The sequence below is a fragment of the Barbus barbus genome (genome assembly GCF_936440315.1).
Source record: "Barbus barbus genome assembly, chromosome: 24".
NCBI classification, from domain to species: domain Eukaryota; kingdom Metazoa; phylum Chordata; class Actinopteri; order Cypriniformes; family Cyprinidae; genus Barbus; species Barbus barbus.
Window position 1 is genome coordinate 25,632,265 of NC_136752.1, and position 26,255 is coordinate 25,658,519.

Below are 26,255 nucleotides of genomic sequence, written 5' to 3' on the forward strand. Positions count from 1 at the left end.
GGAATATGTTTTTATGTTGAGTATCATATTTAATACATCAGGCTCATATTCTCTATAGAATATTCTCTATAGTTGAGTATCATATTTAATACATCAGGGCAGGCTCATATTCTCTATAGTATGATATAGAGAATATGAAGCATGAAGGGGTAAAAAAACACCTCAGTTTTATTCAGAGGCCCAAACTGAGCAACAATATGCAGTTTGGTGAAACTGCTAATATTATGTCTTGCATAATATTCAAATTCGAATTCATAATATTCAGCTGTTAATATTCAAATTCTTTATTTGCGTTTTATTTTCAAATTCTTATTGCTTTATTGTAGCCAGTGAGGTCTTTATAACAGTATATAAAATGCTTATAAATGTTAGTTGTCACTCTATATCTTCCATTAATGTTTTTGTAAGATGATATTTAAATGTTACATATTATTATTATTATTATTATAGTTTTGTAGATTTTATTTTAAAAAGAAGGATGTATAGATAGTCAAGTATAAACCCAAGTTGCATCTTAAAATATTACTAACAATATAAAAGTTCTTACGTAAGATTTCACAGCAAAACCTACTGTACTAAAAGGTCTAAAATGCTATTATAGTATAGCCTATCAATCAGAGGACAGAAGGCATGTGTACAGGTGTGAACAACAGGTATTTCATTAAAGTTTTGATAATGTTGATAATTTAGAGGGTTTATAATTTTGCGTACCAAATATGACACCGTAGGCTTCATGGGATTAAACTTGTTAAACCTGTTTCTGAACTTTTGTTTCATGAGACTAAAAAGTTTGGTTATTGAATGCATGTGGATCTTGTGTCTGTTAGTACTGCAGAAGCAGTTCTTCAGGAGATGGACAACATCAGCAGCATACGGCAGAATCGGGAAGTGGAGCGCCTCCGCATGTGGACGGACACTGAACTGGTGACTCCTTCTATTCTTTAACACTGATGATTAAACTGCAGAACAATTGGGCCGCCTTTTCCATCTCATTAAGCAAAAGATTGCCCACATTGAGGTTATTAAAATCCTGCCTTACTCTGAAGCATTGGCCTTTCTATTTAGTGTGGGCTGTGAACCCACTGATGAGTCAAAACTCACATACTACAAACTCCATTAGTTCTTCCACATTTCTCATTTAGATGTTTATTTATTTTTTTGCCGCAGGAAAACATGGACATGTACTCCCGTGTGAAGAGGAGGAAATCTTTGCGTAGGAACACGTATGGAATGCAGGCGCATCACAAAGTCATGAGCAAGTCAAAGGACCCCGAAGAGGAGGAAGGAACTGAAGGTATGTGTGGACTGTGAAACTGACCTAACTCAGTTAACTCGGTTTACTTATTTTTAAAGGGGTCATATGACGTTGCTAAAAAGAATATTATTTTGTGTATTTGGTGTAATGCGATGTGTTTACGCAGTTCGAGGTTCAAAAAACACATTATTAAACATTATTTTCCACATCTGTACATTATTTTTGCTGCTCTATGCTCCGCCTTTCTAAAACGTGCCAATTTTTACAAAGCTCATCGTTCTGAGAAGTGAGATGTGCTCTGATTGGCCAGTTATCCGGTGCGTTGTGATTGGCCGAATACCTCAAGCGTGTGACGGAAATGTTACGCACCTTACCAAATTGTGATGCTGTGTCTCGACCTTTTTACAGTCTATTGTCCCGGCGCGACAAGACTAAAACAATAAAACCCGCTATAAACGAGCCTTTTGTTGCATTCAGTGAGGACATAACTACTGATGATAATGACTTATACTGTCTTTTTATGCGTTGCGCCGCACTGCGTAAACATAACACCTTGTCTGCATTTGTGATCGGAGAAATGCCAAACAAGCACTACTCTACACTGCTCAAAATTCACCTTTCATTGCGTATACATTTGGGCGGTGTTATGCAAATCTTCCCACATCGTGACAATAGGTGTGTTCGACTTGAAGCGGCGCTGCGCAGAATGATCAGTGTATGACATCATACCGTGAGAGCGATTCGAAAGCATTACGATCCATCTGCTTTCTTATCGCAAAATTTTCTAATTTTGGTTCGGTTTTGAAAACTTTAGGTTTCAGTCCTTTTGATTTAAAAAAAAAAATAAAAATCATTTTGGTGCATTGCTAGTGTCATGCCATGTGATTTGTATCTGGTGTAGGTTGCTTGTTTAATGTTCCCAAGCATCATTGCAGCTTATTGCATTCATATAAATTTTTATGACTAGGCGAATGATAAGAAATTTAATTAATGATTCTGGTTCCATTTCCAATTCCATTTAACAGTTCCAGTTTCATAGTAATTCTGTTATCTGAATCAAATAAATTCTATTATATTTTGTTTACATTTATTGCATCTAACAATGTCATCTGTCTTCTTGATCTGTCCTAAACCTATACCTTATATTTCATTTGTGAAGCATGTGATGTGTCGCACGAAAAAATGTAGTGTAAAGGGGCTTTTTCATTGCAGAAGTTCTGAATATAAGCCATTTTTCTATTTCCAACTGTGATGATTAAAAAGTGTACTTTGTTTGTTCTAAAGAGTTCTCTCTCTTTTAAAAAAAAAAATTAAGAGTCTCACGAAGAAGGAGAGGAGGATGAAGATGTGGAGGCTGATGATGATGAAGATGATGAAGGAGATGAGGCAGAAGAGGCTGGAGAGGAGAATGACAGACCTTATAACCTCAGGCAGCGTAAAACTGTGCAGCGATATGAAGCGCCCCCAATAGGTACTTGCTCCGGACACATTCACTCATGAGCATCATGAGCTCAGATAGTTTTCATTCATACTCACTTGCTTAAGCACCTAAAACATCCTTATGACCAGCAGATGTTTCCATGCCATGCAACGTGTGCAATTATTGGCTATTTTAATGATTGATTTTGCCTTTTGAATGCGTTTCATTTGTTTTCTCAGAGCCAGTGAACAGGAAGCAGAGCAAAGGCTCTCTGTTTGACACATACAGATCTCCTGCAAGAAGAAGCCATATTAGGTGAATAATGTTTATTTTCAGCAGTTTCTTTTCTAATATTTCAATATTTTCTGTGTTTCAGGGTTGTTATAGCTAACTAAAACCATAAAAAAGAAATTAAAGTTAAGTGAAACATACTTAATATATTTAAAATGTAGCTTATTAATTTTAGCTAGTTGCCAAGACAACGTTTCTCATTCTTTTAAACTTTAAATTAATTGTTCTATTTAAAAACTAGAATTAAAGCTAAAGTAAAAATAATAGAACTGTATAGACATTTAAAAAAAATTACAAAAACGCACAGCAAAACTACTAAAACTTTAAAATTAAAATGAATGTAAAATTAAACACCCAAAATATTAATATAATATAATCACTTTTAATAAAAACTATAATAGAATCTCAATGATACTAAAACAACACTGCTGTGTTTTCATCACCAGAGTAAAGAAACATGCCATTCACAGTAGTGAATCAACATCATCGTCTGATGAAGAGCGCTTTGAGAGGCGGAAAAGCAAAAGCATGAGCCGAGCTCGTAACAGGTGACATAAAAACTGTCATCAAACAGAACTTCATTGAGTGACTTATTGCATGGCTCAAGTGTGTGAACTTTTACAAAGGTTTGATGTTGCTTGTGACAGGTGTCTACCCATGAACCTGCGGGCAGAGGATCTGGCCAGCGGTGTACTTCGAGACAGAGTAAAAGTGGGTGCTAGTTTGGCAGATGTGGATCCCATGAATCTGGACACTTCTGTGAGTCGAGTGTTTTTATACTTCTCTGCATTCCTTTACTGATTTACACTAAGGAAAAAGATTCTTTGTTTGCAGGTTAGCATATGTCTTGTCTCTTTCAATGCAGGTGAAGTTTGACAGTGTTGGAGGTCTCTCCCATCACATTCAGTCTTTAAAAGAGATGGTCGTCTTTCCTTTATTATATCCAGAAGTGTTTGAGAAGTTTAAGATCCAGCCCCCAAGGTAAGGTTTTTTGCGTATATGATTATTTTTTAGTTTCGTGATTAAATTTGCATCCTTTAACGAACTGTCAGAGGTTGACACTAACGTATTCGTAACATGTTTTCCCTGCTTTGCAGAGGATGTCTGTTTTATGGGCCTCCAGGAACTGGGAAGACGCTGGTGGCACGAGCTTTAGCTAATGAATGCAGTCAGGGTGACAGGAAGGTGTCTTTTTTCATGCGCAAGGGCGCAGACTGCCTCAGCAAATGGGTGGGAGAGTCTGAACGACAGCTCCGCCTACTTTTTGACCAGGTGAACTAGTAGGATCTAGTATGACTTTGAGATCGTTTCTGTTGTCTGTCAGCTGATATTTATTGATGACCAGAGATTGCACATTCCTGTATGTATGTTTTATGTAAAAGAAAATGAGGGTTAATGATTTGTTAATGAAAATTAATGAAAATGTTTGTGTTAAATTAAGTGTTAAACTTCTTTGCTGGTTGCAGTTTTAAAGGGGACCTATTGTGCCCCTTTTTACAGGATGTAAAATAAGTCTCTGATGTCTCCAGAGCGTGTGTGAAGTTTTAGCTCAGTATACCCCACAGATAAATTTTTACAGCTTGTTAAAATTGCCACTTTTAGGGTATGAGCCAAAACGCGCTGTTTTGAGTGTGTTGCAAGTGAGCTTTTTGCTCCTGGAGAAGAGGGCGGAGCTTCAAGAGTTCGAGCTCCGCATTAGCAGTGCTAGCCTTTGCAAATAAACATTCCAGTATTAATACAAGCCTGTTATCTTTACAGAAAACTACTCTCAAGTCATCTAATTATACTAAATAATTAGATAAATTTGTGTTTATGATTTACACAGACGGGGAGCATGCCGAGATAAAAATAACAACATAGCTGGTCTCATGTTATCACAAACTTTATAAGTCCCACTTCTGATTATGAGCTCGACAACTTCAAGCGATCGACTCACATTGCTTTCATATGCAACTTTATCACATTCCTATTCACGATCATTCTGGCAGCACTTGAAGGCAGCATCAGTGCGCAAACACAGAGACAATGATCGCTTTAGCAATAAGCCTTACAGAGTGCCAAGAAGCTCTTTCAGAAAGGCAATTTGGGGAAACAAACGCGTGATACTTACTTTGTCTGGAGCTGATGTTCATGCCTGAAGTGTTGGTATTGATTCATAAACACATAGGGGACGTTACCGATTTTTTTTTTTTCTGGGATATTTCCTTCGAAAATGAAATTTAACAAGTGTCCACGGCTCAGATGAGGGGAGATTATGAAGACTCCTATGTTCATTAGTACATCCCAAAACACAACACTTGTAAAGCCTCTTTGCTGCTGACAGTGTATATATCTCCAGTAATGGCGGACTGCAGCTTCTCACTCAGGGCTGTTTATGCTAATAGGGCAGAGAGCGTCACAAATGGGTGGGACTTTTTCCCCTCGGTGACGTGCACAGAGGGAGAATCGGAAAGCTCGTTTGAAGAGACTATGATTTATTAGTTTTATAAAAAATGAGTTGGTGGATTTTTAACATTATAGGCTGGTTGTTTTCACACACTGCGGCTACACAACTGTTCAAAAACCTTATAAAAGTGATTTTTGCATAATAGGTCAATCAATCTTTTAAATCAATTTTGTCATAATATAAACTATAATATATATAATAATAATAACATCAATAATAATAATTATTATTAGTAAAAAAAAAAATGTTAAAGTCTTACATTGGAAAATCTAGTATCTAAAATCTAATATAAATCATGAAAATAGTCAGTTTTCCACTACTAAAACTTTTAATTTATAAAGTTTAAAGTATAAAGTTTATTTATATTTATTTGAGGAGTGGATTTCTATACATTTTGTCCCCCAGATTTTTATTCTTGTAGTGTATCACAAGTTGTCTTTTTAGATTGAGAGGGAATCATATATTCCTATAAACAGGTGTCAGGCTCTGTTCTCTCTTCAGCTGTTTTGAAGTGTGTGATTATCCAGCCAGGTGATGTTTTCCTCTCGTCCTGACAGGCATACCTCATGAGACCCTCCATCATCTTTTTCGATGAGATTGATGGCCTCGCTCCTGTTCGCTCCAGCCGGCAGGATCAAATTCACAGGTAATGCATTCGAATTAAAGCGGTGGGGATTGCCGAAGGTTTCATCATCAGGATTAGAAAAGCTCCTGAAGAAATCAAGTAGTTCGATATGATTTCCACACAAAGGGTTTTGGTATTACAAGGAGCGTATGATGGAAAACAAGATTTTTCTTGCTCTTTTAAATGTGCTACCCACATTCACACATCAACACCTATTAATTTTACATTTGACGAGGTTAGCCAGTAATTTTGTTTTCTCTTTTTTTATGTTTTAGCTCCATAGTGTCTACATTACTGGCATTGATGGATGGTTTGGACAGCCGGGGGGAGATAGTGGTCATCGGTGCTACAAATAGACTCGACTCTATTGACCCCGCACTCAGGAGGCCCGGACGCTTTGACCGGGAGTTTCTGTTCAACCTGCCAGATAAAAAGGTGCGTGAATCCTTTTTAAAAAAATACCTTTTCTGCAAGGTATTTCACAGCCAACTGACATTCGGTGTCCCAGAGCGTCGTCATGTCCCACACTTAAAACACTTATCCTGAAATTGTCTGACAGCTCAGTTTCAAGTCTTTTGCAGCTGGTTTGGCCACTAAAATGCGTTTTTAACTGCGATAATCTCTCAGATTCTGTTTGCCAAGCTTGTTGACATCTTGACAAATGGACTGCTGGTTAATTTTGATGAGATTTGTTTAGCATGCCGATCTCTGCTGATATCTTTCCTGCTTTAGTTCAAAACATTTCATGACCGGAGTTAAACTTTAAAGTTTAAAGTTAGATATGAGTAACTTGAAATTTGTATTTATAAAGGTGTACTAACTATTGAGCACTTCAAACTACAAATAAGTAGAAGCTAACTAGTCATTGAGGGAAATATTATAACATTAGATGATATATTTTTCCTATGTCCAACAGTCAGAGGAGTACTGAGCACAAAAATCTGATTTCAAATAGAGTGAGAATATCAGCATTTAAACAGATCAGTGTACTCTAATATCAATGACATGAGAAATGTTGAAAACAGTGATCAGAAGAATTTAATGCCGTAATATTTTGTTTAATTACTATGAGTAGTATTATTTTATACAGTAGGGTTCAAAAGTTTAAAAAATCTGAGATTTTAATTTAATTGAACCATGAAAATAAACATTTTGTAGGGTTTGGTTTGTTTTTCAAAATTTACAACATGTAATTTGTAATGAAAAAACAACATTTAATTACATAATTACATTTTCTCTAATGGCTTCAGTCCTCATATACGTTTTTTTTGTTATAGCATTTTATTTAATCAGAGTTTTTTTATTATGAATTATAATTTAAAACACTTTGTAATGAGAAAATACTAAATATTTAATATACCGTGTATTCAGTAGTGGGCTCAGACCCCACATACTGTATATATATTTAGAAAAGTTTGATTCTCAAATGGTGGAGACAAACTAACTAGACTAGAAACAGCTCAGTTTACACTGAATACAATTTATAAATCTAGAACACAACTTATATAATTGCCAAACATATCTACAGCCTTATATTGTGTGCATAATCTATGCCTGAGCTTTATTTTTGAAGTTGTTGTGATATGAGGTCAGCTCTGTGCCGGTCTGATTTCTAGATGTGTATGCAGTTTGTCTTCACAGCAGGGTTCTGGCTAATCAAACGCTAGCTCTTATCCTTTCACCAGCCTCTTTAAGTATTTATGATCAAAACAGTTTTGCTGTGTGTTTTGAAGTGCTTTGTTTTATCTGTACACTGTCTGTGTTTGTGTTTATGCTCATCAACAGGCTCGAAAGCACATTCTACAAATCCACACCAGGGACTGGAGCCCCAAGCTAGCTGTACCCTTCATAGATGAGCTAGCTGAGAAATGTGTCGGTAAGATGGACGCAAAAGTGATGCTTTTCTAGCTTCAGCTCTATATCTCAACCCAACTAGTGGCAACATGAACGCGTTTTGGGTTTCAAGTCATTTTTTTCTTCACTGATAGTGAAATGTACAAAGTGACAAAAGCACAGGCGATCAGAACATGTTTGTTTAATCTAGATTCAAAGTCAGTTAGCTATCACTACTTGATTTCTGTAGACCATAAAGTGTTTTAATGTCAGATGTTTGGGAGATGAAACATAAAGAAACACATGTTACTCCCATAATCAGATAATTGACTGTTTTACACAGGTGTCAACATTTGTTCAACAGATTTATTCTTTTTTAATATAGAAACATTTTGTTTGCTTTCAAATGTATCTTGTTGGGTATTGTTTGTCACTTGAAGTCCAAAATCAAATAGCAGTTTGTTTCCCAAATGTAAAATTAAAAATGTACACTTTGAGTTTCAAATTTCTAACCGTTTCAAATGTGTTTTAACCATTAAATGGAATCTAGAAAAAAAGTGAAAAATTTAAACACAATATGCTTTGTGAAAAAACATTTCATATCTTATTTTTTCATACCCTTTTATTATTTTGTTATATCTATTTATTTTGTGTAATTATGCAACTGTTAGGTTGTAAATATTTGAAGTTAGCAGTTTACTAATGTTTTTGAACAGTATTAAAGGTGGCCACATAGTGATGTTCTTGTCCAGATGATTGTGTAACTCTGCTGGGTCTCAGGTTACTGTGGGGCCGACATCAAAGCACTTTGCACAGAGGCTGCACTAGCGGCTCTGCGGCGGCGCTATCCTCAGATCTACGGCAGCAGCCAGCGTTATCAGCTGGACGTAGGCTCCATCGTTCTGGGGCCGCAGGACTTTGGCCGTGCTCTGCGCTCGATAGTACCTGCGGGTCAAAGGACCCTGGCTCCGCCCGGCCAGGCCCTTTCCTGCGTGTTGAAGCCCTTGCTGGAGCCCACGCTGGCCCAAACGCTGGCCTGCCTGAAGCGAGTCTTCCCCCACGCAGAGCTCCTGCACAGGGAACACACACACGGTACGCTCCCATTTCCTGCTGTTGGATTTTATGTTGTTCAGTGAGTTATTTCTGCTATACATCACAGGTACAAAAATTGCTTTAATTAGTTTTTTTTCTTTGCCCTTCTTTTCTCATTTCTGCTGGGAATAAAATTTCCCAGTATTGTTAATGACTGCTCTCTTTGTATTAAGTCATGTGACTCATCCCACTATTTAGTCTTGAGCTTTTCTCTGCTGTAATTATACCTTTAAACTGCTTGTGCCAAAGATGATTTGGCAGCTAGTGAGAAATTTTTTATTTCCTGGATTGAGTTTGTTCATTATTTACTACTGATGGAAAAGGGGAATAAAATATAAGCTAAAATAAAATCATATTATTATTGGTTTAATATGTATTTATGTGCATGTATTTACTGTGTGTGTGCATGTTGGATGGGTTAAATGCAGAGCACGAATTCCGAGTATGGGTCACCATACTTGGCAGTATGTCATTTCACACTTATTTATTTATCTATCAGAGTAACTTTCCTCAATATTAATGCATCAAATCAAAGCACTTTTCCTGCTGGATGTTGTTTCTTTTGTTTTCTGTTTTAGTTAAACTGCTGTTTTTGTAAACCACTCTGAAGCTGAAGAACTGTCAGCAGAAATGTAAAGTTGTTTCTCTGTGATTTCAGACACTGACAATCATCTGTTGGTGGAGGACTCGTACAGCGAGGACGAGGAATGTCTTGGTGCTCCTTCCATTTATGAAACTCAGTCAGGATCGCCAAAGGAAGCAGCTTCCTGCACGACCCATAAACCCTTTCTCCACTTTACCACGTGAGTCAGTTGAATTCATACAGAATTCTGCTTTCATCCTCAGCACACTTTAATAATCAATACACGGAGGCCCTTTGTTTATTAGGCTGTTGCAATTTTAATAGTACATCTTATTATTTGTCTTTTTTTACCATGAGTAAAGCCGTTCATGCTGATAAGGCAATAGAAAATAAACAAACAAAACTTGTCAGATTTAAAAGTCTCGAAGGGGTTTATATGATAAAATCAAATGCTGTTTTGCTGCCATCTGTTGGCATTCTGCAGGACTAACAGTCTGTACTGAGACAGCTTGTGTTCCTCAGCAGACCCACTTCAATCGCGTTTGCATTGATTTGTTCTTCATGGTTGAGTAAAACGGTGTTTTATGGCATTAGCTTGCGATAATCATTACTTGCAACTCCTCACACTTAAACGTGATGTTGGCAAGTGGTTCATCTTAATATATTAATATACTGTATAGATGACAAATGCATGAAAATTTGTCCTCCCTAAAGAGCTGCCAACTTGATCAATTACCTTATTTATTTCTCTTCATTATTGGAGTTTTGTTTAGCCGTCGTAGCTTCATTCCAGTTGTCAGCCACTGAGGCAGTTTCTCAAAACCAGCATCTGTGTAGACAACATTTCTGTGCTTTTAGGTTTGATTTAAATGTTGCTAACTCGCCTAGATAGATAGTGAGCTTTTTCTTTTTGTTTCAGTTCTGCCTACCAGCAGCCCACCTCTTACCGGCCACGGCTGCTGCTGTCGGGACCCCAGGGCGTGGGACAGAGCACACACCTGGCCCCTGCTGTGCTGCACCACCTGGAGAAGTTCACTGTGCACCGCCTTGACCTACCCACGCTATACTCCGTCAGTGCCAAAACCCCAGAGGAGTCCTGCGCTCAGGCAAGCCAAAACACACCATCACTTTTGAAGACTTCACATGTCCAGTGTGTGGTGCTGTGGGCTTGTAGTACTGTTGTTGTGCTTAAAATGTGTGATGATGGTAGACAGTGCATGCTATCCACCTTATTTCTACATAGGAGTGAATACGGTCATTTGTAACGTCCTGTGTGTGTGTCTGTGTGTAGGTGTTTCGTGAGGCTCGGCGCTGTGTACCCAGCATCATCTACATGCCTCACATCAGTGACTGGTGGGAAGCCATCAGTGAGACGGTCAAGAGCAGTTTCCTCACACTCCTGCAGGATGTACCCTCATTCACACCACTCCTCATCCTTGCCACAGCAGAGACCGTCTACCAGCAGCTCCCAGACGAGGTGACCAATCTGTCCCCTGAACATACCCCTAAACCTAAATACACTTTTTTGCATAACCGTTTATGTTACAGACATCAATATGTGTTTTGTGGTGGAGACAAGTTTCTTTTCTAAGGATGGTGTATTCGTTTTTTTTTTCCTCCCTCTGAAGAAGTTGCATAGAAATCTGTGATGGTTGAATGCATGCCGCTCATATTATGTGAAGGATAAAATTATTAATTAGAATTAGAATTAAATATGTAAATTAATAATAATCATAAAAAATTGTGATTAGTATCAGTCACACCATGTCAGTGTCCAAATTACATTTAATGTTTGAATTTCCATAAGACAGAATTTGAACAGTCAGACTTTGTTTAAGGTTTATTTTGAATTCTTCACAGATTTTCACACATTTCTCTATTATCGATTCATTAAAATGAAGATTCATAAAACTAGGTATATGTAGAATAGATATATAAAATTAAGTTTCACACATGTAGTCGTAAAACAAATGCTGTATTTGCTTTGTATATATATGTGTGTGTGTGTGTGTGTGTGTATACATAGTGATCACATGAGTTTAATTTGTGTACCATGCGCTAGGCCAAGGCTCAGCCTTTTTTCTTTTTGTTTTCTTTTCGACTTTTTGTCCCTCCTTCTCCTTTTTCTTTAAGGCCTGACTTGTACCCATCATTCCCTTTCTATTCTTTTCTAAGCACACCAGGGGTGTTAGAATCAATTCTCAAAGACATGGCAGGAAGAACATCTGAGAGCAGTCTTTAAAATAAAAGAGGGAGCGAGAGGGTGGAAGGAAGAGATAAGTAATGCAGTCTGAAGTCACACAACCAAAAAAAAAAAACCTCTCTCTTAATTATGCTGACGGGGAGTCACTCTGGCAGCTCTGCGGTTTCACCTCACAATCCAGCATCAAGCGCCTCCAGCGGCTCATGCTGTGCGCCCCATGCATCCCACGGTGCGTCGCTGGGAGACTGGTGATTGGCTGGTGGCGAAGCCCTTGATCATAGAGACTGATGCCCACCAGGAGGGCACGAGAGTGTTTAGAATAAAAGAATGTTATTGACAGCCCTGTCTCTTGCTTGCTCTCTTCCAGCAAGGTGTGTTCATTAAAGCCTGTCTCGTTCCTCTGAGGAAAGACACGTTTAATTGCTAGTAGACAATGATGGGTTGGTTATTTTACCCTCTGTCACACTTTTTTTTAGTTTTTTCATACGCTTTGAAAATTTGACTTTACTTTAAGTGTTGAATGACCCCTTTGAAGACCCCTGTGGTGTCTTAGATGTTGAAATTCTACCTATATGACAGTGTTTGCATTATGAATCTGCAGTCACCGGATATTTCGCTAGGTTCGGTTTGAATTGGTTGACTTTTTTTTTTTTGTATTTTATTGTATTTTGACATGAGTAATAGTTCTTGAAGTATCCCAGAAGAATGTGCAGAGACAAATATTAGATACGTTTAATAATATAGTCATTTGTAGGTTTATTTTGCTGAAAGGGGAACAATTATCAGTGTCAGTCAATGTTGGATATACTGGCCAATATAGGATATTTAAAGATCCACTGAAGTGCCTTGAAACATGCAGCGTTATTCTATGTGGTGACGTAATTTCAACTGAAACAGGAAGACAGGGTGGGACTTATCGAGCAGCCTTGCCCCCTTTTTAAAATGGCCAATAGCGCTTTATTTATATCTGCTCGGGCCAGAGCTGTTGAGCTCGGTAAATCCGCATTTGATAGGTTATGACAGCCACAGTCTAATAGATTACCCCTAGATTCAATATGAAAGTCTTACTAAAACAACCTTGATCATAAACATGCTGAAGCTGTGTAGTTTTAAAAGTGTACTATATGCTGACTCGCACATTTGGTCCGCTCTATGATGACATGTTTCTGGACCGGAGCAGCCTTTGTTCGCATGACCACGTGAAACCAGATCTCATTTGCCCCAATCAAAAGCATTACACTGTCTGAATCATTCCCTATCCCCTACATTGTGCACTACTAAATGCCATTCACCATACAGAAAATACTAATTCTGTGAACAAGTGACTAATTTCAGCCGCAGGTCCAGCGTCTATTTATAGTGTAGGGGGAGGGACGCTTCAGATTCTAGAGAGCATTTGATTGGACAGAAAGTTTGATGAGAAGTTGAGGTGCAGGGTGATGTCATCAAAATGGTTTATTCATATTGGCGGAAGTGAGAGACTGTAAGTTTTGAATGCTTATATCATTCAAATCAGCGAAGATGTGTGCCAGGTCTTCAGGAAGAACAAAAGAAGGAAGCACCAGGCCCAGACGGTGTGTCATCAGCCTGCCTAAAAATCTGGGCTGTCCAGCTGACCCCCATCTTCACACAGATCTTCAACAGATCCCTGGAGCTGTGTGAAGTCCCCTCATGCTTCAAACGCTCCACCATCATCCCCGTCCCAAAGAAACCCAAAATTACTGGACTTAATGACTACAGACCTGTGGCCCTAACGTCTGTAGCCATGAAATCATTTGAAAGACTGGTTTTGGCTTATCTGAAGGACATCACCGGACCCTTACTGGAGCCCCTGCAGTTTGCCTACAGAGCAAACAGGTCTGTGGATGATGCAGTCAACATGGGACTGCACTTCACCCTGCAGCATCTGCACAGACCAGGGACTTATATGAGGATCCTGTTTGTGGACTTCAGCTCCGCTTTTAACACCACCATCACGGAAACCCTTCAGAATAAACTAACCCAGCTCTCCATCCCCACCTCCATCTGTCAGTGGATCAACAGCTTCCTGACAGACAGACACCAGTTAGTAAAGCTTGGTAAATTCACATCCAGCACTCGTACCATCACCACAGGAGCTCCTCAGGGCTGCGTACTCTCCCCACTGCTCTTCTCCTTCTACACCAACGACTGCGCCTCTAAAGACCCCTCTGTCAAGCTCCTGATGTTTGCAGACAACACCACACTGATCGGCCTCATCCAGGACGGTGACGAGTCTGCTTACAGACAGGAGGTTAAGGAGCTGGCTGTCTGGTGCAATCTTAACAACCTGGAGCTGAACACACTCAAAACTGTGGAGATGATCGTGGACTTCAGGAGAAACCCCCCTGCTCTCCCCCCACTCACCATCACGAACAGCACTGTGACTGCAGTGGAGTCATTCAGATTGCTGGGCACCACCATCTCCCAGGACCTGAAGTGGGATATTCACATAGACTTCATTGTCAGAAAGGCCCAGCAGAGGTTGTACTTTCTTCGCCAGCTGAGGAAGTTCAACCTGCCACAGGAGCTGCTGAAACAATTCTACTCCGCCATCATTGAATCCATCCTCTGCACCTCAATAACTGTCTGGTTCAGCTCAGCTACCAAATCTGACCTCAGAAGACTACGGAGAGTAGTCCGGACTGCTGAGCGAATCATTGGTACAACCCTCCCCACTCTCCAAGAGCTGTACTTATCCAGAGTGAGCAAAAGGGCTGGTAAAATCACTCTGGACCTCTCACATCCAGCACACTCCCTCTTTGAACTGGTGCCGTCTGGTCGACGCTACAGAGCTCAGAGCACCAGAACGACCAGACACAGGAACAGTTTCTTCCCTCAGGCAATCCATCTCATGAACACTCAACAATAAACGTGGAACACACAACTAAAATACATTGTCCATTCACCACACTCACTTATTTTATTTTTATTTCTTATTTCTAATTTGCACATGCTTGACCTGTACATACATAGTTATCTATATTATATATTGTGTTTTTGCTGCTTTGTACATTTGCTGCTTTGCCTATTTGGATATTTGTTGTTATTCTTTTATTATCTGTGTCCTGTCCTGTTGCTGTCTTTCTGTTGCTCTGTGGAGCTTCTGTCACTACAACAAATTCCATGTATGTGTAAACATACCTGGCCAATAAAGCTCATTCTGATTCTGATCTAAATGCAAATTTTCTTGTTGTTTTGGAGCACACTAACTTATAGATAAGCTTAAGGCTAACATATACATTCTAAAATAAAAAAAAAACTTTAATTTTGATTTCATGGGAACTTTAGGTGTGTTTTCCTATATTTGTATGTTTTTAGATTACCTTTGCCATCATGTTATGCTCACTTAAAGTTAATATTTAAAAAAAAACACTGTTAATTGTCATTAGCGAACCTCAAAATGAATTTCAATTTTTCTTGCTGTACATTCTAATTTCATATGTAAAATGACTTGAATTAGTTTACTTATTATTTTCAGTTGTTTTAATTTTGGCAGTATTCCTCCACAATCTTGCCCTGGCTCCATTGTGGGACAGTATGCCCACTTTTCATGATCCAATCCATTTCTGATGGATACTACCAAGTCCCGCCCTACATTTCATTTAGTTATTTATTTTTTGTCCTTGTTTGAATCAGAAATATGTCATAGTGTGGAAGTAAAATGGGTTGCGAATGTCATTTTATGTTGACTTCAACGCTGAGTTTTGACAACCACAGAAGATCTGAAGTGGCTTTGAATGGTGAAGTGGGCAAATTCAGAGAATCGGATGTTTGAATCCACAAAGCCTGTTCCCGCTTTGAAATGTACCCCAAGGCCCCTTCAGTGGAATCATACCATCCTCGCTCTGAATCGTACCACACTTACCTTGGTGTGAGAGTCATCTCGTCATCCGAGCAGGGGGTCCTGCGCTAAAGCTGAGCTTCACAGTAACATCACAAGAGCTTCTACGGTCAGATTCTCCCTTAGAATAAACCATCCCAGCCTCTCCCACTCATGAACACTTGAATCCAGGGCCTCTGAGATTTTGAGATAGAGAGTTTGTGTGTGGAATTCAGAAAGGAGTGCTGTGAAGGATCAGGAGGTATTTGGCCTTCACTGATGTCAGCAGGAAGTTATATGAAACACCCGGTAGTCATGCTTTAGAATGAGATGGAAATGCAATTTCCTGAACTGATAAATAAACTTTTAAAGTTACCCTTGGGAAAAGTATAAAAGTGACTTATGTTGCGTAGATGAATATGATGGTTTCTGGAATCTGTTGGTTGTATCTGTGGTTATCTATGATCGCCATATCAAAGTGAATCTGACTAACTATCCACCAAATTGAACCGACAGCACTAAATCTAAATTTTTGTTGCAGGTTTATTGTAGCCATATTGACTCTGTAAGGCAAATGGCAAGTTTTTTAAAAATGTAAATCAGTAATTATATTTTATTCATTATTATTATTATTATTATTATTATTTTTTTTAAGCTCCAGGTTTGCTCTTCGTACCAAACGGCCCTATGTTTGGCAAAAGTTTTGACATTTGTCGATTAATTTTGTGACAATGACTATATTATTATTATTATTATTATTATTATTATTAAATAAAAAATACCAATATTAAACAAAATAATGAATACTGTAATTGTAATATTTCACTGTAAACTAAAGAAAATCAAGTATTTAATAATTTGAATTTACTGTACATAGTAGAATTTGAATACTAATATTTATGGCTGTCTTTTAATTTCTTCTTTTTCAAATGTTAAACCATCTTGTTTTGGCAGAAAGCCATTAAAGCTTCTCTTTTGTTGACAACAGCTGGTTTACAAGTGCTTCTCGTTACAAGTTTGGGAAGATTGTTGACGCGTGTTGTTTCCAAATGTGTGCTATAAGCATCCAGCACAATCAGAGATGGAGTTCATGTGAAACGACATTTACTGTGAACTGAGCCTTTTTGATATGGCAAAACAAAAGCACAATATGGCTTAGTGTGATTATTTTGATTAATCGTGCAGCCCTATTTCTAATGAAAAAATATTAAGTGCCATCATTATGAGCTAATGGCATGAGCTGATCATAACTGTAGTTGATTCAGCGACTATTTTGATTCAGACCAGGTTGTTTTGGCCAAATCTTTGAAACAAACCAAAGATTTCTTTGTGATTTGGCTTGCTTGCCATTTTGGCATGCTTTTTGGATAACAAGAAAGTGCCTCACTCATTCTCTCCTTCCTTTTCTCATATTAATTATACTTTTATTAATTGTACGAAATCAGCATGCAATCAGATGTGGTTGTAATATTTAAAAAACCGGCATACCTTAGTAACAATTTCCTGTTCCTTTCACCTCAAGTATGCCTAAAATGGAAGATATTGAACCTACTTTGGTTCAAGATTTAAAAAAGTCCATTAGCCCAGAGCTTATCCGCATTAAGTGCAACCCAAATATGCAAAGTAGAAGCTCGAGAACAGTTTGCACTGGCCTTCGGCTTCTGGCACGTTAAGCGAGACAGCTGTCCTCTCTGCGGCGCATCACATCAGGGGTGAGGCCTCAGATAAATTAAAAGAAACAGGAACAAAATAACCACTAAAAATCTCTGAACTCGTCCATTCCCTCACATTTCTTAAAGAGAAGGATGTAGCGCCAAATGCCAGTTCCGTCTGTAAACAGCATCTGCAGTGGGGGCAGGTGGTATAGATCACAGGGAGGAGGTACGTGCCCCTGTGCTCGGGTGCGGGAAGAGTTTTGGCTCATGCCGGCGCATGCAGGAGGGATGCCAGCAGTCAGCTCCAGCAGTGTAAGGTTACACCTCAGTGTGCACTTGTTAGTTCACTATAACACCTTCAGGGTCTGCATTGAGCAGCCTGATGTCTTTTTATCTGTCTGTGTAATTTTGTCTTTCAGTGTTTTAATCTTAGTCATTATGGGTAATGATTATTAGTAAAACAAACTATATATGGTTAAAATCAATCAATAACTTTACAAAATCTGTCAATAAATTTGGCTTTAGAAGTATCATGTTTTTTGTGATAGTCCAGCTCAACTTGCATAAGTTTAACTAGTTTGTTTTAACTTGTTTTTCAATACAACATAATAAAAAATAAAAATACTAATATTTTTGTCAAATTTTCCAGTTAAAATATCAAACAATTCTTGAAAGAAGATAAATGTACTTGAGATGCAATACTGAAAGATGCTAAGACTCAATGTTGGAGATTATATCATAAATATGATTGTATTTAATCTTATTGCTCTAGCACAGTTTTTTCCCACTTTTTTCACAAAATACAGTTTTCATTTCAATGAAAACGTATTTTAACTGGAAAATTAATTAAAAATTGGATTTTTGCAGTGTATAGATGACCAGTTTGTTTGTCGATTTCCCCAAAGTGTGAATACTATGATGTTTAAAGGGAAATTCTACCCAAAAATGTTTTAAAACTTTTTTAATTCGCATCACAAAATATATTTTGGAGAACGTTGGGGTCCAAATTACATTACATCTCATTGACTTTTATTGTATGGACAAAAGACATTTTTAAAAATCTCTTCCACAGAAGAAAGTCAGTCATATAGGTTTTTGTATGACATGGTGATTAAATAATGACAGCATTTTCATTTTTGAATTAAATATCCCTTTTAAGTTTCAATCAGTGGGGCATTTTTTCCCCAGGGATCGTCCAAAGTTGACACCATGGTTTAAAAATGTATTTATATGGCAAAACTTAATTTTGTCCTTTTAATTGTTTATTCACATTTAAGATCCTGAAAACGTTGCAGTATTAAAGTAAATTTCATTGCACATGTCCTTTGATGTTGACTTTATATTCAGATATCACACCAGTTTGCAAATCCCAACTGTATTATTTGTCAGTTTCTTATCTGCTTGTTGTTCATTTGAAGTGAAGATGAAACATGCGTCAATAAGAGAATGACAGGAAGAGAAGAGAAATGTGTTTTTGATTTCCACATTTCCTCAGGATGTCTTGTTCTCTGATGAGTTGAAAGGTCTATTTAGTCTCTCGGCTCTCTTCCTTTCAGAATCTGCATTAGTCTCCAAGGCTTCCATCAGCTCTGAGACAAATCATAAAATCACTACCTGGCTCCTTTGTGGGCTACTTGCTTTGCTTCCCTTCATCTCGCCTCAAGAGTTTGGACCAAAGAAGTCTGAAAGCAACCTGAGTGGAAACAAATCTGCCAAGAGGGGACAAAGACATAAAATAATGCAGTTGATGAGGGATTGTTTGGATCTTCAACACCCGCTCATGATTGGAAATTGAACTTAAAGTGCTCTGCGGGTCCTCATTATGGAGAAATTCTCTCCTAAATCTGTCGCCGCCTTGTAGTACTTGGGGAGCCCTGGAGTCTTTTTAAAGTGGCTCAATTTGCGCTTGGATATGAGAGCTTTCCGATATTTAGGAGTCTTTAGCCTTTACCTGAATTCATTTGTCCTGATTGCTGCAGCCTTGAACTTACAGTGAAGTTTTAACTGCTGATTCAGTAAAAAAAAAAAAAAAAAAACCTCCCAGACTACAGTAATTGGACTGGCACTGCACACTTTACCATGTGAAATTAGAGTTGAATGTAGCAATATGAAACTGTTCATTAAAACACTCTCTTCAATGACACCTGTAACCATGTGCACCAGACACTGGTCATTATTTTCAGGTTTTCTCTTCATGCACGAGTCTTTGTCTGTCGGGAAAGATGCGTGCATCACATTTCTTCTCCATCCTTTCATTATGTTCCGTGAAATCACTCTTCGTTAAAGCCTTTTGTTATCCTGCTCTTCTAATTGGCTGACTGATGGCAGCCATGATTTTGTCAAGTAGGACGTGTTTCTGGAACACCATGTTTTGTTGGCCCTAGAGCTGAATTTGTTAACACTTCAGAATAGGAAACCCTTATTCACTCTTAACTACGACTTTTCCCTCAATAAACTCCTAATTTGCTGCTTATTAATAGTTAGTAAGGTAGTTAAGTTTAGGTATTGGGTAGGATTAGGGATGTAGAATAAGGTCATGTAGAATAAGGCATTAATATGTGCTTAATTAGTACTAATGAATGGCTAATATTCTAGTAATATGCATGCTAATAAGCAACTAGTTAAGAGACCCTAAAATAAAGTGTTACCCTGAATTTTAGCAACTACCTCTAAAATTAGAGTTAATCATTTTCTTATTAAAAACAAAGTTGTAAACCTATTCTGATTGTTAAATTGCCCTAAAATCATCGGGAAATTATGCATATTTTTAACCCATATGTATCTATCTCTCTCTCTCTCTGTGCTTATGTGTGTGTGTATGTATGTGTGTAAAATATAAAGGGGGTGTGTGTGTGTGTATGTTTATATATGGTGATCATACATCACATCGGTTTGATTTTCTTTCTGCTTTGATTTAGCCCTATAAATACTGTGTTTACCAACAAACTTTCTTTTCGTAGTTCAAGCTGAGCAGAACAATGCTTCATGCCGGGAGAATATTTTCGAGAGTCAAAGCCCGTCATGCACTGTGCTTTCGGGGGAGAAACGAGAAAAAAAGTGTTACGTAAAAGAACAAAGAATGCTGTGGGAAAACCAAATCGACAGGGTTCAACACAAGTTTTAAATGAGTTTGTATGTTGGCTGGTTCACTTTTTGGCGAGATGTGTGATGCTTTTTAGTGGAGTCCCAGGGATTTGATCCCTGCTGGTTGGCAGCATTTGAAGAGCAGTATGGGTGATTTTGAGTGTGATTTTCATGGCAGATGTTCTCACAGTTTGTATATATATGTTGAATTCATGAGTCACTGTTTTTGATGCTTAACTTAAAGCATATATATATATATATATATATATATATATATATATATATATATATATATATATATATATATATATATATAGGTTTAAAAAGTGTGCATCGGCTACAAGTTCGCATTTGAATTGTGATGCATCGTTTCTAACATTTGCATTGGTAAAAACTGATTTATATATAGTTACTAGTGCATGCGCTATACTTTTATTATTTAGAAAGTGACAAATAATCTGTGAGCAGTATTTTATATGTAGATTGATTTCTTTGCTCTAAACTGTTCCTCAAGTGCGTTCTCTCATCACCTCCTCTACGTGAATATGACGTGTCACAACACCACAGAGACCCGAGGAAAAACTGGGATTAAAGTCCAAAACCTGACTTGAAATAACCTAACAAATCAATCGGGGCTAAAGTGGTTCCATAAATTCACACAATCTCACTAATTTGTTTGTGCACGCTTATTCTTAAGCAGCCCTTAATGTCGATCATGGATCAGATCGATCCACCATGGCAAACGGCAAATATACACTATGGGTTTTTGGCTCAAGGTCTGCATATAAAGTCATACCAGAGGTGTTCAGCTGGGATCAGGACTTGGCTTTCTGCAGATCAGTCAAGTTCATCCACACTGACTGAATCAGAGGCACTGTCCAAACTGTTGCTATAAAATTAAAAGCACACAATTCCGTAGAATATCATTATATGCTTAAACATTAAGATTTGCTGTCAGGAGTGGTCGAGGCTCGCAAGAGCAACAAGCTAAACAGACTAGACAGATGGAGCGCATTAAATGTGATCATATTTTCTCCATTGCATCGCACTGCATCGTAATAGGGGTGCATCGCATTGGTAGCGGCTTCATATGTATCTTCAATGTATCGTGTCTTTGGCTGTGCATCGAGATGCGTATCGTATCGTAGTCATGAGGTGCACATCCCTAATATATAAATTTGGAATCTAAAACATTTTGATCATATAAAGGGTGTATTAAAGACATTTCTGTATTAATTAACTTATGCAGTGTTTGAAAAACTAATTGGCTTCATGTCATTGAGCTGAAATTTGAAATCAGTTGAGTGAGTTTTTTTTTTTGCTGACTAAATTACAAGATGCCTTTTTTTTTTTTTTTTTTTTAATTTTTGCTGCTTTTTTTTAACAGCTAAAATGGATCTTCAGTCGTTCATACGGGGAGGTGGTTTGTTTAAGCGTGCCAGGAGAAGAAGCACGCAGGAAGTTTTTTTCAGACCTCATTCTGGTGCAGGCAGCCAAGGCACCATCCCGCAGGAGGAAAACAGGTAAGTTTTTACCGTGCGTTAATGCAGAAGTATAGATTTATCTGTTCTTGACTGGAGATAGAACACTGTTTTATAAGTGTTAAATCCCCTTTTTTGTTATTTAAACTTTTTTTTAGCTTTGTAAGACTTTCTTACACCAACTTTCTTAATCTGTACTAGAGTAAATTCAGCTGCAGGCAGCAATTATCTGGGCCAAGCACCATGAACACTGTTTGTTGCATTGTTGAAGTCTAAACTACACAGTAAATGTGGTCAGATACCCTCATTGCATGGACATATTTTATTTTTGTTTAAAAATGCCTTGTATTCCATATGACTCAGTATATAATAAGAATTCATAGAGACCTGACCAGAGATTTGCAACCAAGTTATAGAAAAGTTACAAGTAAAAACTTCACAGGACGATTCCAGTGACTACCATAGACTCTCAGCAAGAAAAGAAGAATGATAGAGGCTACACACACTTTGTGCTTGGGCACTAATGAGGCCATTAGCATGTGAAAGGCGTATGTTAAAGTGCCTACCTTCGGTCTGTCTAGGGTGTCAGACAGTATGGTCTGACTGGATGCTGATGTCATTTATAACCATTGTGACTTTAATATTCCCCACACTGTCCCTCACTTCTGGTTTGGTTCAGATTCTTAAAGGGATAGGTCACTTAAATATTAAAAATTGTTTACTCACCTTAATGTTGTTCCAAGCGTATATGACTTTCTTACTTCTGGGAAACACACAAGAAGATATTTTGAAGAATGAAAGTCAGTGGGGTCCAAAACAACATTATACATACACGTTTATTAGCTTACAAGTTTACATACACCCAAATAATCAGTTATTGATGGCTCCATTTGAATGAAAACCTTTTTGTAAGCAACTGTCAATCCGATTATAGCTCAATCCAAATAAAATTTTGATTGGATTGAAAGGGCTGTAGACCTGAAATAATCCTAAAAACTAAAACTATAAAAAAAAAAAAATGGTTAAAGTCAAGCTGCATTAAAATAAAATATTAATATTAGATCTATTTATCTATATGAAAATGCCTTAAAATCCCTAAAATTTTAACTAAAATGAACACTGAAAATATAAATTTAAAAACTTATTCAAAATGTTAGCATTATAATAAACTAAGCATTAATTGATTAACGCTGATAATTACTTTATCGCGCATTAACACAGTTTTTTTTATTATTATGAAAGTCCGTTGCTCACTGGCTCTGAATACACATACAGACAAACCATGGGTCACAGGAGGGGTGGGATGTTGATCAGTACTGGCTTGGGATGGGTGTCATGACGCATCTCAACCAATGAGAGCATTTGGGTGGGCCGGAGACTGCAGCAGCGCTCACAACGAATGCTCCCATATAAAATTATTTAGGCTAAGAATCAACATTCACAAACCACTGTTTACTGTTATTTTGTAGCAGAAAAGAATGCAACGTGCTCGTAACCACGACTTCATAAGTGGAAAATAGGACGTTTCCGATAGCACGTAAAGACAGCAGAGAAACGATCTCGCGCAGCACAGTGGAGTGCATCGTTTTGTTAACCTTGTGTTTTATTATTTGAGTCATTATTACGAGTTGTTTGGGACACGGTAATACACGGCCCTCTCACATATTGCTTTACAGATTTATCGCTTTTGCTGCTCAGAAATGTTCACGCAATCATGCTGCGCGTATCAGAAGTTCCGCGCTCCGGTGTGGTTAGCGCTCACACTACATGTGTGCCGCACCTGAACCGCGCTCTGGCCCACCGAGCCAGGGACAGATAAACGAACCGGAGCGATCACACTAGTCAAACGAACCAGGGTTTGATGGTCAAGCGCAGCTCAGCCATGGTTAAGATTGTGTAGTGTGAGTACACCCTTATTCTCCTGCAACCCGCTCACACGAGTCTCTACTCGGAAGGTGCCTGTTATAATGTTATGTTCGAGGCTCTGGACTCTGAGCATAACTTGTTTTTCTATAACAAACTATAAAATATTTTCTATAAAAACGTTAATGCCCTGGCAGTGGCAAATAGCTCGTTTTATATTTACTTTGATTACATTAATGTTATAAGTTGAGATTTACAAGAAATATTTTAACTGCTACTTTTGTAAAATGAATACTGCTGTTTGCAAACCAAATGTTATTGCACTTTTGTTCATATAGTAGTACTTTTAAAATGAGAAAAGTGCGCAATACTAGGGATGCTCCGATCAGGATATTTGCAGCCGATACAGGGTACCGATTTCTTGTCATGGCGATCGGCCCATACCAATGTCGATTCTGATGCTTCAAGCTTTATATAACACGTAGTAATGTTATATAAATAATCATAAAAATTATTCCTTACACAGTGAACATTTTAATATGCCTCTATTAAACATTGTATGTATATCACAATACAAAAATAAATACAAAATATAGCTGCGAGCAGCGATGACGGGCCCAAGCCGTCAGTATACGCCACCCCGGTGGCATCGATAAAACGGTGCCCAGCGAGCACAAGCATCACAGTAACCCTCTGGCAGTTTGGTTTTAAGGGATACGGCAATTAAAGGGTTAATCCAAACCATCAACTCTGTGAAACACACACACACAGAACAACACATTAAACTTTAAATTCTGTGAAAATATATTTTTCATTGGTAGTTGATGTTAGTTAATGCATTTACTAATGCTAACAAATGAGAAATTATTATAGTTACCAAAGGTTTTAATGATTTATAAGCATTTTTTAATGATTTATTTTTCCATTAACTAACATTAATAATTTTTTCTAACACAAATGAATAAAGTAAAAAATATATTGTTAATATTTAATGTTATTTGTGAATTAACCAATGTTAAAAAACAACATTATTTAACTGTTGTTAATTTACATCATTAATAAATATATACCATTTAATGTTTATCAAAATCAATTCCAAAATGTGTTAATATATTATTACATTTTAATGTTTTATCTTTTGAACATGACTATTTTTCTAATATTACAAATATTTTGTTCATTGTTAGTTCATTGTAAGTTCATACTATCAATGAAGAATTAACATGCTGTAAAAAATATATTTTTCATTGTTAGTTCATGTTAATTAATGCATTCCCTACTGTTAACAAATGAGACTTAATTATAAAGTGTTATCAAAACCTTTAATGCTTTATAAGCATTTTTTAAGGATTTTATTGAGAAGTTTAAACAGACCCTCTCTCTCTCTCTCTCTCCCCCTCCACACTCACTGAACTCACACAGTCAGTCACCCACCCAGTCACCCACCGCACACATTAGAAGCAGTGACAGGAGATCTCTGATAGTTTTTAAATTTTCTCCTCTGCATAGTGTATTGTAAATTCATGAAATTAATCACATATATCAGACTGTCTTGTTCTGTGTATGTAATTTTTTATGAAGTGTTTGGAAGCTGCTCTTAAAAGATAAAAAAAAAAAAGTTTTCTCTTTTTTACTGTAACTTTAATAAGTTGCCATTAAAACACCGTTCAAGATATCCTAAATCCGTCCGCAATTTAGCATCTTCAGTATTTTGGCATCATGAGAAAAAATGTTTGGTGTGATTTCTGTGTTTCTGCTTGAAGGAGTATTAATTTATTTACAGCCTGTTTAAAAAAGAAAAAACACATAAAAATAAATATAGCCGACTTCCTGTTGGTCGTAGCTAATGACTGTAAATTAGAAAGTTGTCCGGATTAATAAGAACAATTTATGTACCGAGTTTGGTGTCTGTAGCTATCATTATATATATATAATCATTAATAATTATATACCATTTAATGTTGATCAATATTAATTCCAAAATGTGTTTATATATTATTACATTTTAAAGTTTATCTTTTGAACATGATTATTTTTCTAACATTAAAAAGATTAATAAATGCTTTAAAAAAAATTGTTCTTTGTTAGTTCATACTATCATGGAAGAATTAACATGCTGTAAAAATATATTTTTCATTGTTAGTTCACGTTAATTAATGCATTTCCTACTGTTAAGAATTGAGACCTTATTATAAAGTGTTATCAAAATCTTTAATGATTTATAAGCATTTTTTAAAGATTTTAAAAAACAGACCCTCTCTCTCTCTTTCTCTCTCTCACCCACTGCCTCAATCCACACAGTCACTCACACAGTCACTGACAGCCCACCCCACCCCCACCCCTCACTCAGCAGCAGTGACAGGGACCTCTCACTCAGAAGCATTATATCAACTCTCTGATAGTTTTTAAATTTTCTCCTCTGCATAGTGTATTGTAAATTCATGAAATTAATCACATATCCTCAGACTGTATTGTTCTGTGTATGTAATTTTTATGAAGTGTTTGGAAGCTGCTCTTAAAAGAAAAAAATAAAATAAAATCTCTTTTTTACTGTAACTTTAATAAATTGCCATTAAATCATCG

At 37.3% G+C, this 26,255-nt stretch overlaps 1 protein-coding gene across 3 annotated transcripts in view; it reads left to right on the forward strand.

Moving 5' to 3' along the window:
• Nucleotides 1-26,255, forward strand: part of LOC306843718 (ATPase family AAA domain-containing protein 2B-like) — a 105,982-nt gene that overhangs the window by 9,337 nt on the left and 70,390 nt on the right. For 2 of the 3 annotated variants that reach the window (XM_079375354.1, XM_079375355.1), the window contains exons 5-20: nucleotides 828-924; nucleotides 1,168-1,294; nucleotides 2,571-2,726; nucleotides 2,915-2,990; nucleotides 3,413-3,514; nucleotides 3,593-3,725; nucleotides 3,832-3,947; nucleotides 4,064-4,238; nucleotides 5,970-6,058; nucleotides 6,313-6,472; nucleotides 7,823-7,913; nucleotides 8,651-8,962; nucleotides 9,621-9,765; nucleotides 10,465-10,651; nucleotides 10,837-11,022; nucleotides 21,716-21,851. In XM_079375354.1, the coding sequence (XP_079231480.1) occupies nucleotides 828-924; nucleotides 1,168-1,294; nucleotides 2,571-2,726; nucleotides 2,915-2,990; nucleotides 3,413-3,514; nucleotides 3,593-3,725; nucleotides 3,832-3,947; nucleotides 4,064-4,238; nucleotides 5,970-6,058; nucleotides 6,313-6,472; nucleotides 7,823-7,913; nucleotides 8,651-8,962; nucleotides 9,621-9,765; nucleotides 10,465-10,651; nucleotides 10,837-11,022; nucleotides 21,716-21,851 (2,288 nt within the window). The remainder of the gene's footprint in view (nucleotides 1-827; nucleotides 925-1,167; nucleotides 1,295-2,570; nucleotides 2,727-2,914; nucleotides 2,991-3,412; nucleotides 3,515-3,592; nucleotides 3,726-3,831; nucleotides 3,948-4,063; nucleotides 4,239-5,969; nucleotides 6,059-6,312; nucleotides 6,473-7,822; nucleotides 7,914-8,650; nucleotides 8,963-9,620; nucleotides 9,766-10,464; nucleotides 10,652-10,836; nucleotides 11,023-21,715; nucleotides 21,852-26,255) is intronic. The other variant, XM_079375356.1, reaches the window with a different exon arrangement.